The sequence below is a fragment of the Homalodisca vitripennis genome, chromosome 4, assembly GCF_021130785.1.
Source record: "Homalodisca vitripennis isolate AUS2020 chromosome 4, UT_GWSS_2.1, whole genome shotgun sequence".
Lineage (NCBI taxonomy): Eukaryota > Metazoa > Arthropoda > Insecta > Hemiptera > Cicadellidae > Homalodisca > Homalodisca vitripennis.
In genome coordinates this window covers 119,431,087-119,444,868 of record NC_060210.1, presented here as the reverse complement: position 1 = coordinate 119,444,868, position 13,782 = coordinate 119,431,087, and the positions used below count along the sequence as shown (strand labels likewise).

At 29.9% G+C, this 13,782-nt stretch overlaps 1 protein-coding gene across 12 annotated transcripts in view; it reads left to right on the top strand.

The window, feature by feature from the left end:
- Positions 1–8,832, top strand: part of LOC124360027 (dynamin) — a 102,497-nt gene extending 93,665 nt beyond the window's left edge. For all 12 annotated transcript variants that reach the window (XM_046813268.1, XM_046813267.1, XM_046813259.1 and 9 more), the window contains one exon: positions 6,171–8,832. In XM_046813268.1, coding sequence (XP_046669224.1) covers positions 6,171–6,234 — 64 coding nt within the window. In that variant the 3' untranslated portion in view covers positions 6,235–8,832. The remainder of the gene's footprint in view (positions 1–6,170) is intronic.
- Positions 8,833–13,782: the final 4,950 nt, after the last annotated feature.

The window sequence follows — 13,782 nt, the reverse complement described above, 5'->3', positions numbered from 1 at the left end:
GATTTTGAAATGAAGCAAAGAAGTAGATGTTGAGGCATTGGTTTAGTACAGTTCAGAAGGATAAATCTTACATATATTGTGTATATCTTCTCTATTACAAACCTTAGTTTTTATTAATTATTTTTATACTAAAATTGTTTACAAAATACATAAGAGTATTTTATATTTAGCTTAAAAATTATTAATCTTTGCAGAATATCAAATTGTATCATGTATTTCTTATTGTAAGTAAATATATTCTTTTATGTTTTCATTAATATATATACAAAACACTGATTTATTAATTTTAAACATTATTGTAACTTATATAATTTAATAAAACCTTCAAATTATTTATACCTGATTTTAAATTCTGTGAACAATTTTCTTATAATAAGTTAATAATAATATTATATTTCCAATAACAGTGAGATCTGATATATATATATATATATATATATATATATATATATATATATATATATATATTTACTTTTAATATTAGAGCCAGTGCTTTCTAATAATAGCTGAACAGTACAGTTTGTGTTTTTGTACATTTTTTTACATTTTATTCTTATTGACGTAAACAAAAACAGGTTAAAAATACCAATTTATATTGGTTTGTACGCTCATTATAATTCCATTAGTTAAGCCTTATAATTTAATGTCAGGGCCAGGGCCAAGTTCTTGAGGTTGTTGTGACATTACCGAGTCGTAGAAAGTATTGCGGAAAACCTGTGTTGAAGGCAGTTTTGACGATGGAGATAACCGAATTCAAAAACATTCTCAGCAGAAAGTAAGCCTAAAGATTTGTTGTCCCTGTGGTAAACCTGACGTAGCCCAACAACAATCACAAGAACTAGGGGCCCGCCCGTTGTAAAGTGTTACCTGTTTGCCATAGGGGGAATATAGAAACATTCCTATATTGTTAATAGTGTGCAAAGTTAAGTTGTATAAAAGTCAATTACCCATTGTTTTGTGCAAAGTTAACTGTTATTTGCACCTCATTGTCGCTAGTGTATATTAGTTAATGTATTGCAAATAAATGTAAATATAAAAGACATGTCCGAGTATTTTTGCTCTCCCAAATCTTTCATTCAATTTCACATGTTCATTCGTTTTTCTTTTCATATTAATTTCTCTCTTGCTACAATTTTTTTCTACATTTTACTTGTTACCATCCGATTTGGCTCTATTTTAATTTTGCACTCATTTGTTTCATGCACAACCACCACCTCACCATTCACACTATCACCCATGTGTAGTCTAGTGTATAAAAACAGAAAGTGGAAATCTACAGTGTCTTAGTGTGACAAGTTAATGTTTTTTAACAAAAAATTAAAAGACGTATACTAAACATTTGAGTATTAGTTAATATCAATTAATTTCAGATTATTTTGTACATCTATTTCTGTTATTTAATCATATTCCGGTAAACAAGCCTTGTAGTTTATTGATAGAAACAGAATAAAGAGGAGAATTGTTTTAGTAATATAGGCACTGTTTGTGTAGGATGAAATAAAAATTAAATATTTTTGAAGGGAACACTTTTGTAGATGTTGCCATAATTGACAATTAACCCTTAGTTGGCTTCATATTGTAAAATCTTAAAAAATAACAATTTGTAGATAAAACCATAACTTGCAGAATACAACATAAATCTTAAAACTTGAACATGTCTTCAAATGAAAGATTCTATAAAGGTATGTATAACTTAGATTTACATACAAAAATGTTCACTAAAATCCATAATTTGGTTTTTTACTGCTGTATAAAGAATTTATTTGCTCACAGAGCAAGCAGTTTTATGCAAAACTCACTAAGGCTAAAATTTGAATTATTTGATAGAAAGAATTTTAATTAGTTTAGATACACTTCATTTTTTATGTAAATGTAGTTTCTAACAACACCAATTTTATTTATTCTCGCTGATTATTTATTTGTATTCAGATGTTTTTTTAAATATGTAATAATATTTTATAGCTTTTATTTATCTAAAATTTTAATGTCTACTTTAAACAATGTTTTAATATTTTCTTGTTTTATGTTATCAATATTATCAATAAAACCTTAATCAAACTACATTAATATTTTTATTTTTAATACAGCCATAATATCTGATGTACATTAAATTGACATTTTGTCACACAAAACAAATATATATAATTTTATTTGAATAAAGATTGAATTACAAAAAGTACTTGCTCCGCCAGGACTCAAATTTGGGTTTCTCACGCCGGGTGAATGCGCTACGACTATACAAGAGAACTCTTACTTTTTACATTTTAATTATTTTGTATTTGGCCCTTTCTGTCATATATGTGTTTAAATAACCAAACAAACATATGATCCTAAAACCAAATATCTGTCAAACGCCTTTTAAACAATTATTAAATATGTATAAGCAGCAATAGCCTATTGAATTTTATTTGAATAAAGATTGAATTACAAAAGTACTTGCTCCATCGGGACTCGAATCCACGTCTCTCACTTGCCGGGTGAGCGCGCTACCACTACCACAGAGCCCTTACTTTTTACGATTTTGTATTTGGCCGTTTCTGTCACATATGTGTTTAAATAACCAGTGTTTATATATATATATATATATATATATATATATATATATATATATAGTGGGTAGTAAACCAACAAATTTAAGTATAATTATTTATTGTATGATATTTTAAAGAAAATACGTTTGGAGAAAATACTAAGCAACCTGATTTCCAAGAATTCTGCACAGGCACAGATCAAAGTCTGGCATTGGAAGATAAAACTTCAGATGGTGTACAACTGGTTTAATAATCTTCAGATGATCTGATTTTTTTGTATACAATAAGCTGATGTGTTATCACAAAAAAACATGAAATTTCTTAACTCTCCAGAGGGCACATAGGGAATAGAACCCCTCATCTTTTATAAATATTTAAAGGACGATATTATTCATATTAATTTATAGTGGTAGCAAATTATTGTATATTTTAATTGCAGTAGGCTGGTAATTATTTGTTATGAGATATACATAAAAAAGTTGTAATTAAATAGGAGAAAGATACACTCAGGGTACTGTTTATTTACAGTTTGTTTTTGTCAAATTAGTGTCAAATATGTAATCATGCCATAGTATTATGCAAACTTGAATTTCAGTAAGTAGATTTGGTTAAGAATGTCATCTTTGCTGTACTGTTTCTGGAACTAAAATTATATGTTGGTTATTAATTTCGTTTTTAGTATGTGAGATTAAAGGACAAAGGACATCAGCTGTGGTAATATAAATTCCTGAAATATAAAAAAGGAAAATCTTTTTAACAGAACCCAAACAGATTTTTTTTACTGTTTAATACTTAACCCAGAATTACGTATTTAATTTTTAATTATTTCTCAAATTGATACCTGACCTTCTTGTTGATTACTCTTTCTTTGGTTATAGTATGATAATAATATGCGTGCAATATATGTAAAACATTAAATGAAAAGATCCACACTAACAATTTACACATTATCATTTATGTTAGTGATGTCTTCAACAGCTGAATTGTGTTGTTAGAGACTCCGCCATTACACTTGGTGTAGATGTAGCAAGCAATTATTTATTTGTGATAGTTCATGTATTTAGTTAATGTTTGTATTTTTACTTGCTAATTAATTTAACATTTAAATTATTTTTATATGTATTGCATTGCATTAGGATAATTATATAATTAAAACTAACTTATTATTTTAAATCTTTCCACATATTGTTGTTGTATAACTTCTGCAAAATTTTTAAGCATTATAGTGAACACGATATTTTTAGCACTACATCAAATTTAATCTAGTTTAGAAATTTAGATACATATAGACGGTAAACAAAAAGAGATAGTTACATTTAGTTTTGGGCTCCACTTGGTCCATGTAACTATATAATAAAATTTATGTAGAGACTATTATTAGACTCTCTATATTACACATATATGAGAAGAAGAATAAAATCTTACATTGATTTTTTTAAACTTAATTACTTGGGATTGATGCTCTTGGAGTTACTGACGTAAAAACTCTCAATGAAACCTATCGTACTAAAAACACTAATTTAAAAATAGCAATCACTTTATTCAAATTGTATCTAAAAATAAAATATACTTTTGCATTTTAAAAATTGCCGCACATTTTCACCTGGCTGTATTAGTTGTCGGCGGTCATCAATGCTATTGATTAATCAGCTGCGTTTGTGCTGTATTTAATACATTTAACAGAGAGAACAATTATTTTAATGTGGACTGGTATTAAATACGTGTTAAAATATAAAATGTTATATTTTTAGTATTCTTTTTAAGTGTTTTCTATAACGTCTGGTGGATTTTGACTAAAGCAGTTTGTCAGCTCTCCAAATAAATCTTACATCCCACAACCAAAGAGCTAATTAGGTTAGGATATTGTTCAATGGGTATTTTACATGAGTTTGGAGTAAAATAATGAGCTCCTAAAATTAGTAGAGCATTCAGAGAGATAGTAAACTGTAAGGAATGTTGTTATGTTGAAGTTCAGCCATGCAGGAAGTGGTTCAGGTAAGTGAACATTCAATAATACAAGATTTTCATCCTTACTTAATATTTCTGTATACAAAATAGTATTTCATACACTTATTGTATTAACATTGTGTACTGTAGCTAGTCCAGTATTGCTATATAACACTTTCAGCCCCAGGCGTATATAACAGTAATAACATGAATCTTCATGTTTGGCTAAGAGTGTTTATGTAATTTCAGCTGTTAAATTTAATTTTCAAAATTACCCATAAATACAACAATTTTAATTACTTTAATTTATAGTTGTATGTTAATTCCAGTTTATTTATGTTAACATATATGTTATGTTTAGTTTTTAAATAATTGTAATGTGTACTTTCAGATTATAAAATTTAAAGACATTGTGCTGAATTTAATCAATATAATGTTACACTATTAAAATGGGGCACATGATACATAAATGTAAAATCAGTATAGCAACTTAACATGTATCTTAAGTGTTGAGTTTGTGCTAACTTAACCAGTTCAAAGGCAGTTCCAATTATTTAGGGATGTTCAGAAAAATATGGAGTTGTTAGTTATGCTTAAAATTCAATAGGATAACTATGAGAAAAGGTTTTGTTCATTTAAAAACTTTTTACAGTAAAACAATATCTTATGTAAAAACTGTAAACTTGAATATGTTAGCAATTGAGAGCTGTGTAGTTTTTGCTAGTGGCAGACATGGACATAAGCTGCAAGTATTGAATACAAGCACAGACCATCACTTCAATTTAAATTTCAACTTTGAATATCTAGAAAGAATGCATCTCCCTGAAAATTACATAATGTAGCTATGGTGGAAAGGGTTAATTCAATGTAATTGTTGAGTTTAGCTCCAGTTCACCTTCCTTTCAGAGGCCAAGAAGAGTCAGCGACTAAGAAGCTCAAAATGAACTCTGTACATCGTGTCCACCTTAGTGACACGTAGACTACAAAATATAGTGTAATCTAGGTAAAGAGGTATTCTCATTGTCTCATCAGTTGTCTAAAACTGAGTGCACTACGATGTTTTTGGACCTCTTCAGACGAATATGACTGCAGGAATGAAGTCTGTGAAGTGTCAGATTCCAGACGCTGCACTTGGAGGAAAGTGAACTGGAGCTAAACTTAACAGTTTGAATATTATTGTTTAAAAGTTTTAAAGGATTCTTAGGGTATTTTCAAACCCAAGTAATGGTTTTTTACATTTTTAAAATCTATTTTTCCATTATAAATAGCATATGTACTCAAAAATAAAATTCTGTTTTATTAACAGTTCATTAAATTTATTGAGTCCTCCAGCCAATCTAGATATACCAAAACTTGGGTAATAAGGAAAACATTAAATACAATATCTATTGTATTAAGATTTTAGAAAGGGTAAACCTGTGACATATCATGGTATGATTTATTACTGTTCTTTACTATTGAAACTACCTGATAACAAAGTAGGAATCTTGTGAAGTCTTCCGTAATTGTTTGCTGTTTCCGTAATTGCTGCTTATTGTATGGCGATGTCAACAAAGTTTACAAGTGCTTGTATTATTTATGTAGCTTTCCCTTTGAGCCCTTGCTAATTGTTTTATTTCTGTTTATTCATCTGTAGAAACTGACTCAAGTTATGAGAGCTGTTTAGTTGTATCTCTGTTATCTGTTACCCAGGCGTCCAGTGCCCAATCCGCCACCCAAGCTGCCGGATCGACCGTTCTCGGGGCGTCAGTTCTGACCTGCTTATCCTTCACACTCACACGTCATTGTTACCATAGAGTCGGTTAGTTTGTTAATAGGGAGGAGGTGAGTGCATTTCTTGTAACCATTCCAGTAGAGAACTGATTTTTCGTATTGGAGCTCACCCATTGTTAATAATTTGTACAACGTTTTGTAATAATCGATTTTACAATTAGTGCACAGTATTCAATGCAGGTTTTCATGTGACATAGGTGCTATTTTACTTAGTTATTGCGAGGGATTTTACTTTGTCTATTAATTTAATAGAATTAATTTTATTACAGACCGTCAGATCAAGTGGTTATATTACAATCAATAAATGTTTTGATTGTCATTATTATTAGGTGGTAGTATCAACTCTGAATCGTAACATGACAAAATGATACAATTCTGAACTATTGAAGTATTATAGTGTTGTATAACTTAAAATAGCTTATATTTTATTTAAAAATTGTAACACAATATTAACCCTTAAGTGCTATGACCACTCTCCAAAGTTTTAAATTCCAACTCAGGAAGCATAGATTGGTAAGCCTTAAGAAAGGAAAAAAATTCTAGTAAATTAACAATTTAAGCAGTTTCTATTATTTTTGTATCTACTAAAGAATAATATATATGTATTTACCTTTATTGTAACATGTATAAGACAGAATTGTTATAATATGTCGATTAGATATCAGTAATGACAGAACAAACCAATTTAGTAATATCTATAATTGATAAAATAAACCGGTACTCAAAATAAATTTTTACATCAGGTTGCACTGTTAGAAATACATTATGACTCTGTTACTGGCACGTCCTTCTGTTACAACATACAGCAAACTGTGTGAAAACAAGATGTAGTAAAAGGTCTAACAAGTATAATATTGCTAGTAAGAAGTTGTAAAACCCTTTCATTACCACGTCTAACATTACTCCATCTGTTACAACAGGCTTTAGGCACTAGGAAAATCAGATGTAAAAAGGGCAAGAGTAATAAAAGGGTTAACAAAGTAAGAAAGTAGAATAGGATCTTGAACACTGCCATCATTATATGTAAAAAATAAAACAAATTTTTCAAGGGTTGGAGTTTTCCTCAGGTATAAGATATAAGGTTTATAATAAAAATTTAAAACTCAATATAAATTTGACAACATAATATGCCTTATGTTAAAAAAAAGAAGTGTTATACATGACTGATGCAACAGCATAAAGTCCAGACTGGTGAGAATGAACTCAAACTATGTCACTCTATAGAACCAAGAACACTACACAACGGAGAAGGTGACAAAGTATATTATTTCTAGTAAGAAGTCATATATCATTTCATTTTTACCATATCTGTTATAACAGGCAGTGGAAAAACTAGATTTGGTGGTAAAAAGTTTAACAAAATATAATATTGCTATTAGGAAATAACCCTTTCATTGCCATCCCCTATTGTAGTACAACTGTTATAATTGGCACAAGACAATGGAAGGGATGGACATAACATGGAAAATTTTAGAAGTCCTATTTTTCTTAATAAAAGAATCAAATATTAATAATCTTCGTCATCTAAATCGTTTTTATTTATCTAATTCATTTTTTTCGTCCATTTAATAAATTTAAAATTACGAACCCAAAATGAAAATAAATAGACCTTTATTTTTTACAATTTTGTAACTTGGCAACAATATAAATAAGAAAAGTCAAATTTGTACCAACAATTGAATAAACCTAATATTTAGTTGTCAGCTAACAAACATAAGATCACCAGACTTTTATAATATTTTTTTGGAAAAGAATACAGAGAGGAATATAAATCTGGTAGCAATTGATCGCTTGAAAAATATGGATTTCCACAAATCTCTTTTGCAACTGAATTTCCAGATGTTGATAATTTATGAGATTTTTTTAAATATTTATTGTTTGTTCACTCACTAAAAGGGTTAAATATTTTTTAATCTTATATTAGCACATAAAATGTATTAGTCAATTCAGGTTGTCTATATATCATATTATTTTTTTCAGCAAGATAGATAAGCAATTTGTAAGAAAAAACCAAAAATAATTTTAAAAATGTACTTTTTAAATATTTTTACGGTTACATTTTTAATGAAATTATAGTTATGGTGAAAGAGCTAGCATAAACTTTGCCTTAGCATAAATTTGCATCTTTGTTATATTGATTTATTTTATTGTTTAGAAATAATGAAAAATACTGTCCATATTTGCGGCATAATTAATTTGTTACTTTTTAGTTTATACTAAAGCATGCTTTTCATGCCAAGGTTTATTAAATGCTTCATATATATATATTATATACATTAAAATAATAAATATTTTTACATTTAATGTTTAAAATCGATATAATTTATTACTAGAAATTTATAACTGCTTATGTATTATAGACATATTTGTGAACATTTGAATGTCTTAACATGTTATTGTGAAAGTACAAAGTAACCTTATTGTAATAAAATGTGATATAATATTGTATATACATTGTAATCAAAGTACTTTTGTATGTTTTCCTTTGTGCTTTTTTACTCAATTGTGATATAGAATATTAACTTTGTATTATATTTGTAAATATTATTTATTATTGTTAAAAAAAATATTGGAAAGAAAATATTGCTTTTTGTTTCCTATCCTTTCTCATAATTTAAATACAGTGATTACAGGGAATATGTTGATACTGTTATTATCAATTACCAATATCAGTGCTAATGAGGAAAGTGTCTAATGACAAATTATTGCTGAACATTTTTTTATATTATAGACATGAAGATTTTTGGTAGAACAGAGTAAATGATACTAATGTTTGTCATCGCCAGAACCACAAAGGTGACACTGGCTTGGAATTTGTTTATTAGTGGAACTAGGGATATTATATTTTGTGCCACTCATTAAGTAATTATAAAGTCGATTACTTACTCTCAAATCAAAAAGTATAGATACCAGAGTTTGAAATTTAATCACAAAATAAGTAGTAGAGCTATAACAAAGGGAATTACATGAAATCTAAAAAACAATAACTTTCAGTTATGTTCATAACCAAACTTGAAAGGATACCAGTTTTTGTACTTTTCAACTAAACTGCAACTGCATAACCCGGAGACCTATAATCTGATTATGACAAAAATATTATACAAGACTGCTATTGCATGCAATTTCATTTTGAAAATCAGGGATATCGTAAGTATATGTTTTTTTAATGGTATTCCAAACAATCCTGAGATAAGTGATAGTCACTGAAAGATAAGTTTAAAGATGGGGTCCTGAAGTCAGAGAGTAAACCTCTTCCTTATAAGTACCTCTGAAATTTCTCTCCAACATTCCATGATACTATATTGAATAGCTGCAACGATTTCAGTAACAACTAAACTGTTTTAGACCAATATATTTTACATTCTTATATAATATTATAGGTATGTACAAGTATGTTTTTGAGAATTCAATTATATGAAAAAATTTGTTATTAGATTACCATCCTAACTAGGCAGTTCAAACAACGTGGCATTATCTCGTTTTGGAACCTTTAAAAGTTATTATCTTGGATGTGTAATTTTGTAAATTGCTATTTAAAATTATTTATTTTGAACATAGATGTAACTGAGCAGGTTTTGTTAGTTTATTATGCCAGGTGCCAACTTGTTTGAACATGACAACCGCCAGAATGCCTAGAAAATTACAATAACCTTTTTCTATGTTATCGTCATAAAAACAGTTTGTAAATTATTTGCTCTATATGCCTAAATTCAGAAATAAAAAAGGTAAATTTTTGTGTAACTTGTTATTGCAGTTCTGTTAGTTGGTTACAACTACAATTTTATACTTGTTTCAACCATAAACCCAATTTGATCACACTAGTGTTACCACTGGTGGAACAATAGACATGCTTTATTACCCAGTGATGAAAACAAGTAAATACTCATATGGGCCATTAACAGAACTAGAACAATAGTACATGACATTAGTAAAATTAAAAAGGTGAGATGTGTAGACCACTGGCATTGGCAAATTACCCATTTGACTGGGTCCAGGAATCCCAGCAAATTTGTGTGTATCAAAAGCATTACACTTTAACAATGTATTGACTTCATTCAAATAATTAACCCTTTCAATACTTATTTAAAAGTGTTAATTTCTCTATCTGGTTGTATTTAAATACTTAGTTGAAGTATAGTTAATTTTTTTAAACAAACAATTTTTATTTTGAAAAAAGAGTAATGTATGATTTTTCTTAAATGTAGAGTAACACAAGGTATAAAACAATGGTTTTTTCACAATTATATTTTTATTTTTAATTTAATACTTAAAACAAGTATTTTGTGGTATTTTGCACAAATGTTATGTGTATCTTGACTTATTTCTTTTGTTTTGTGATATTATTTCCACTCCAGTACACTGTAAAAAAATAAAATTTATACAAACCGCTATTATTAGGGCTATCTACGCCTAGATCAGGTGGAGGAGGCAAATTGGTCTCTATCACTGGATGTTAAATTGCCATCTAGTATATAACTAATGTCATTAATTTGTAATCCATGTGTATGTGCAGCCATCACAAAAATAAATAGTACTAAATGAATAATTCACACATTGTTTCAATACTAACTAATTTTATACTTCAGTGAAATGAGACATAGTACGCCAGCCGGGCAGTGCCTGTCTTTCGTCCAGAAATTGTTAAATTATTCCTACACTATCAGATATTGTCATATAAATCTTTTATATGTGATATTCCAAAATGTAAAAATTAGCTCTTTTGTTTGCTACTTGCCACACAAATGTATGGAGAGCAGTTCAACGTAGTAAGGCCAGGTTTTGTACACATTTTGCGCATTTTAAAATAATTATCTTGAGAAGAATTACAACTTGATTGAATAGATCTAATGAGCATTCCAGGATAAATGAAATATGTTTTATGAAAGGACAAAAAAGCCCCTTTTTGCAGATCAATGTTTGTCCTGATGAGTGAGATTAGTAAATTGTTTATGGAAAGTGTTCAAAAGACTTAATTACTTACGAAGAGTACTATTTGACATAGTCTGCACAACCTGTGTTTTATTTTGTGTTGAACATAGGCTATGAGCCGAGAACCAATTGGCATTATATGTGCACATAACCTGGCATTGTTCTTATACGATAGATGAATTTTCATTTAAGAAAGAAATTGATTGCCATTTGGTGTAGTTTTGGAGGAGGTTAAGTGCAATTTTTTAAAAGATTTTTTTACTTTACAAATCTTAAACTGTCAGACAAATAAAAGTTAAATCAGCGTCATTAATTGGTCAAATATCTGGACCAATTATTTGACTGTAAGTAGCAATTTTTGATCTCTTATCTAGTTATCTGACAATATAATTATGTAATTATGTATGTCCAGTCAGTTTTAAGTGTGTTTAGTTTAGAAAAATATGATCTGCGAAACAAATTACTGTCTCATATTTTTTACACTTTTAAAACACGTTTAAAATAGTAAGTATAGTCACAATTAAATAAAATCAAGGCTATAAAAATCCTAGAAATTGTTGAAATATACAAGGCAAATATTTAATATTCTGTGATAATGCAATAAATAATGTTAAATAATGCAAATAAATAATAATGCTCTGATAACTGGAACTATTTTGGGTATTTCTATACTGTACATATAAAATAGCAGAGTAAGAGTCTAATAAGTAAATTTAAGAGGTTAATAAAAAGTAGGGGTCTTTTTCGTTTAAGGGCCAGCACAAAAGACCCTAGCTTGCCTATTCAAAATTCAGATCACGCGATGCTTGCTCGCTGCGCTGCTTGCTCTTTTAGAAAAAAAATTAACTCGAGCTTGCAAAGTCCAAGCCCAGATCAACTCACCACGCTTTATTGAACAAGAAAAACTAGACAGAACTAACGCGGTTTTCATTATAGGCAAAAGATAAGTGGAGCGTGTTTATCACTGATAAGACGAGTTTATACTAGAAGTAGTACCTGGACTACTGCCCTACGAACTAATAACACCAAAAAAACGATTAAATGCACTGTCAGTCAGGTATAGTAGGTATGTTTGTAAGGTGCTGGCCCTTAAACGAAAAAGACCCAAAAGTAGTCTACAATGTGCATCTACCGAAACTCCAGAAATTAAACGCACAGCTCTTTTCTGTAGGAAAAATCCTTTACATACTAATCCAACATTACCACACAAGGAGACACTGTAAGTTAAATGAGTGAACTTTAGTGTTTATGATGTAATATCATGCTCATCTGGCAAGTGAAAGATCCGGCTTTGATTCCCGGCAGAGCAAGTATTTGATGTAATTCAATATTTATTGCAATTATATGTATATATATTATATAGATACACCTGTTCTTCATACCAACTCTCTTTTTGTATGTTATTCCATTTATTTTTCAACAACAAAAACTCTTTGATTTAAAAAACACACTTAATTCTTATTTCATTTACTAAATTAACTTGTTCCATAGCTGAAGAAGGAGAGTACTATCCACTTAGTTTCAGCAAACAGACAAAATTCTATTCAAGAATCAAGTGTTCATCTCCACCGAACTATATATCAAGTATTTCTTACACAATATACTGGGTGCTTCAAAAAAATGTATACGCACTTTAAACTATCGTAGTTTTCCCCCGCTCTACAAGGCTAATGTTATATTTCTTCGCCAGGTGACAGCATAATCGTCCCTTTATGTTATATTGTTAGTTGGAATTTGTAATATCAACATGGCGGACGTACGTTTTTGAGTTTTGAAGAACGTAAAGCAGGTTATTAAGTGGTACTGGAAGTTTGAGAATGTAAATGAAGTTCAAAGACAGTGGAGAAGGGATCATGATACAGAACCACCTTCAAGATTAACAATTACACGCATACGAGACAAATTCGAAGTTCATGGAACAGTGTGTGATGTGCATAAAGGTCCATTCAGGTCGACCTCGAACAGCTACAAGTGATGAGTCTTCAACGGCAGTCCTTGGAACTGTTTCAACGCTCTCCTACACAAATCTTCAAGGCAAGGGGCACGTGAAAGTGCTAGCAGCGTGCTACGCATTCTGAAGAGAAGCAAGTATCATGTTTACATTCCAAGGCTGGTGCAGCAGCTAAGTGACGACGATTCAGATCGAAGGTTGCAATTTTGTGAATGGGTTCAGGAGATGGTGATACGTGAACCGGAATTTATGGGTAGCATCATTTGGTCGGATGAAGCCCAATTCAAACTTAATGGAACTGTAAATAGGCACAATTGTGTTTTACTGGGCTGAAGACAATCCTCACATTACAATTAAAAAAGTTGTAAATTTGCCTGGTGTAAATGTGTGGTGCGGTTTGTCTTCAAGGGGGACTCATTGGACCTTTTCGATTTGAAGGTACTGTAACTGGTATTAATTACCTAACAATGCTTGCTGATTCCATATTTCCTACCATTCGTGCATTATACGGTAAATGATAATTTTTATTTTCAACAAGTTGGTGCCCCACCGCACTATCACAGGGACGTACGAGCTCACCTGGATCCAAATTTGCCGGGCCAGTGGATAGGACGCAGGGGGCCAATCGAGTTTCCAGCACGCTCTCCAGAC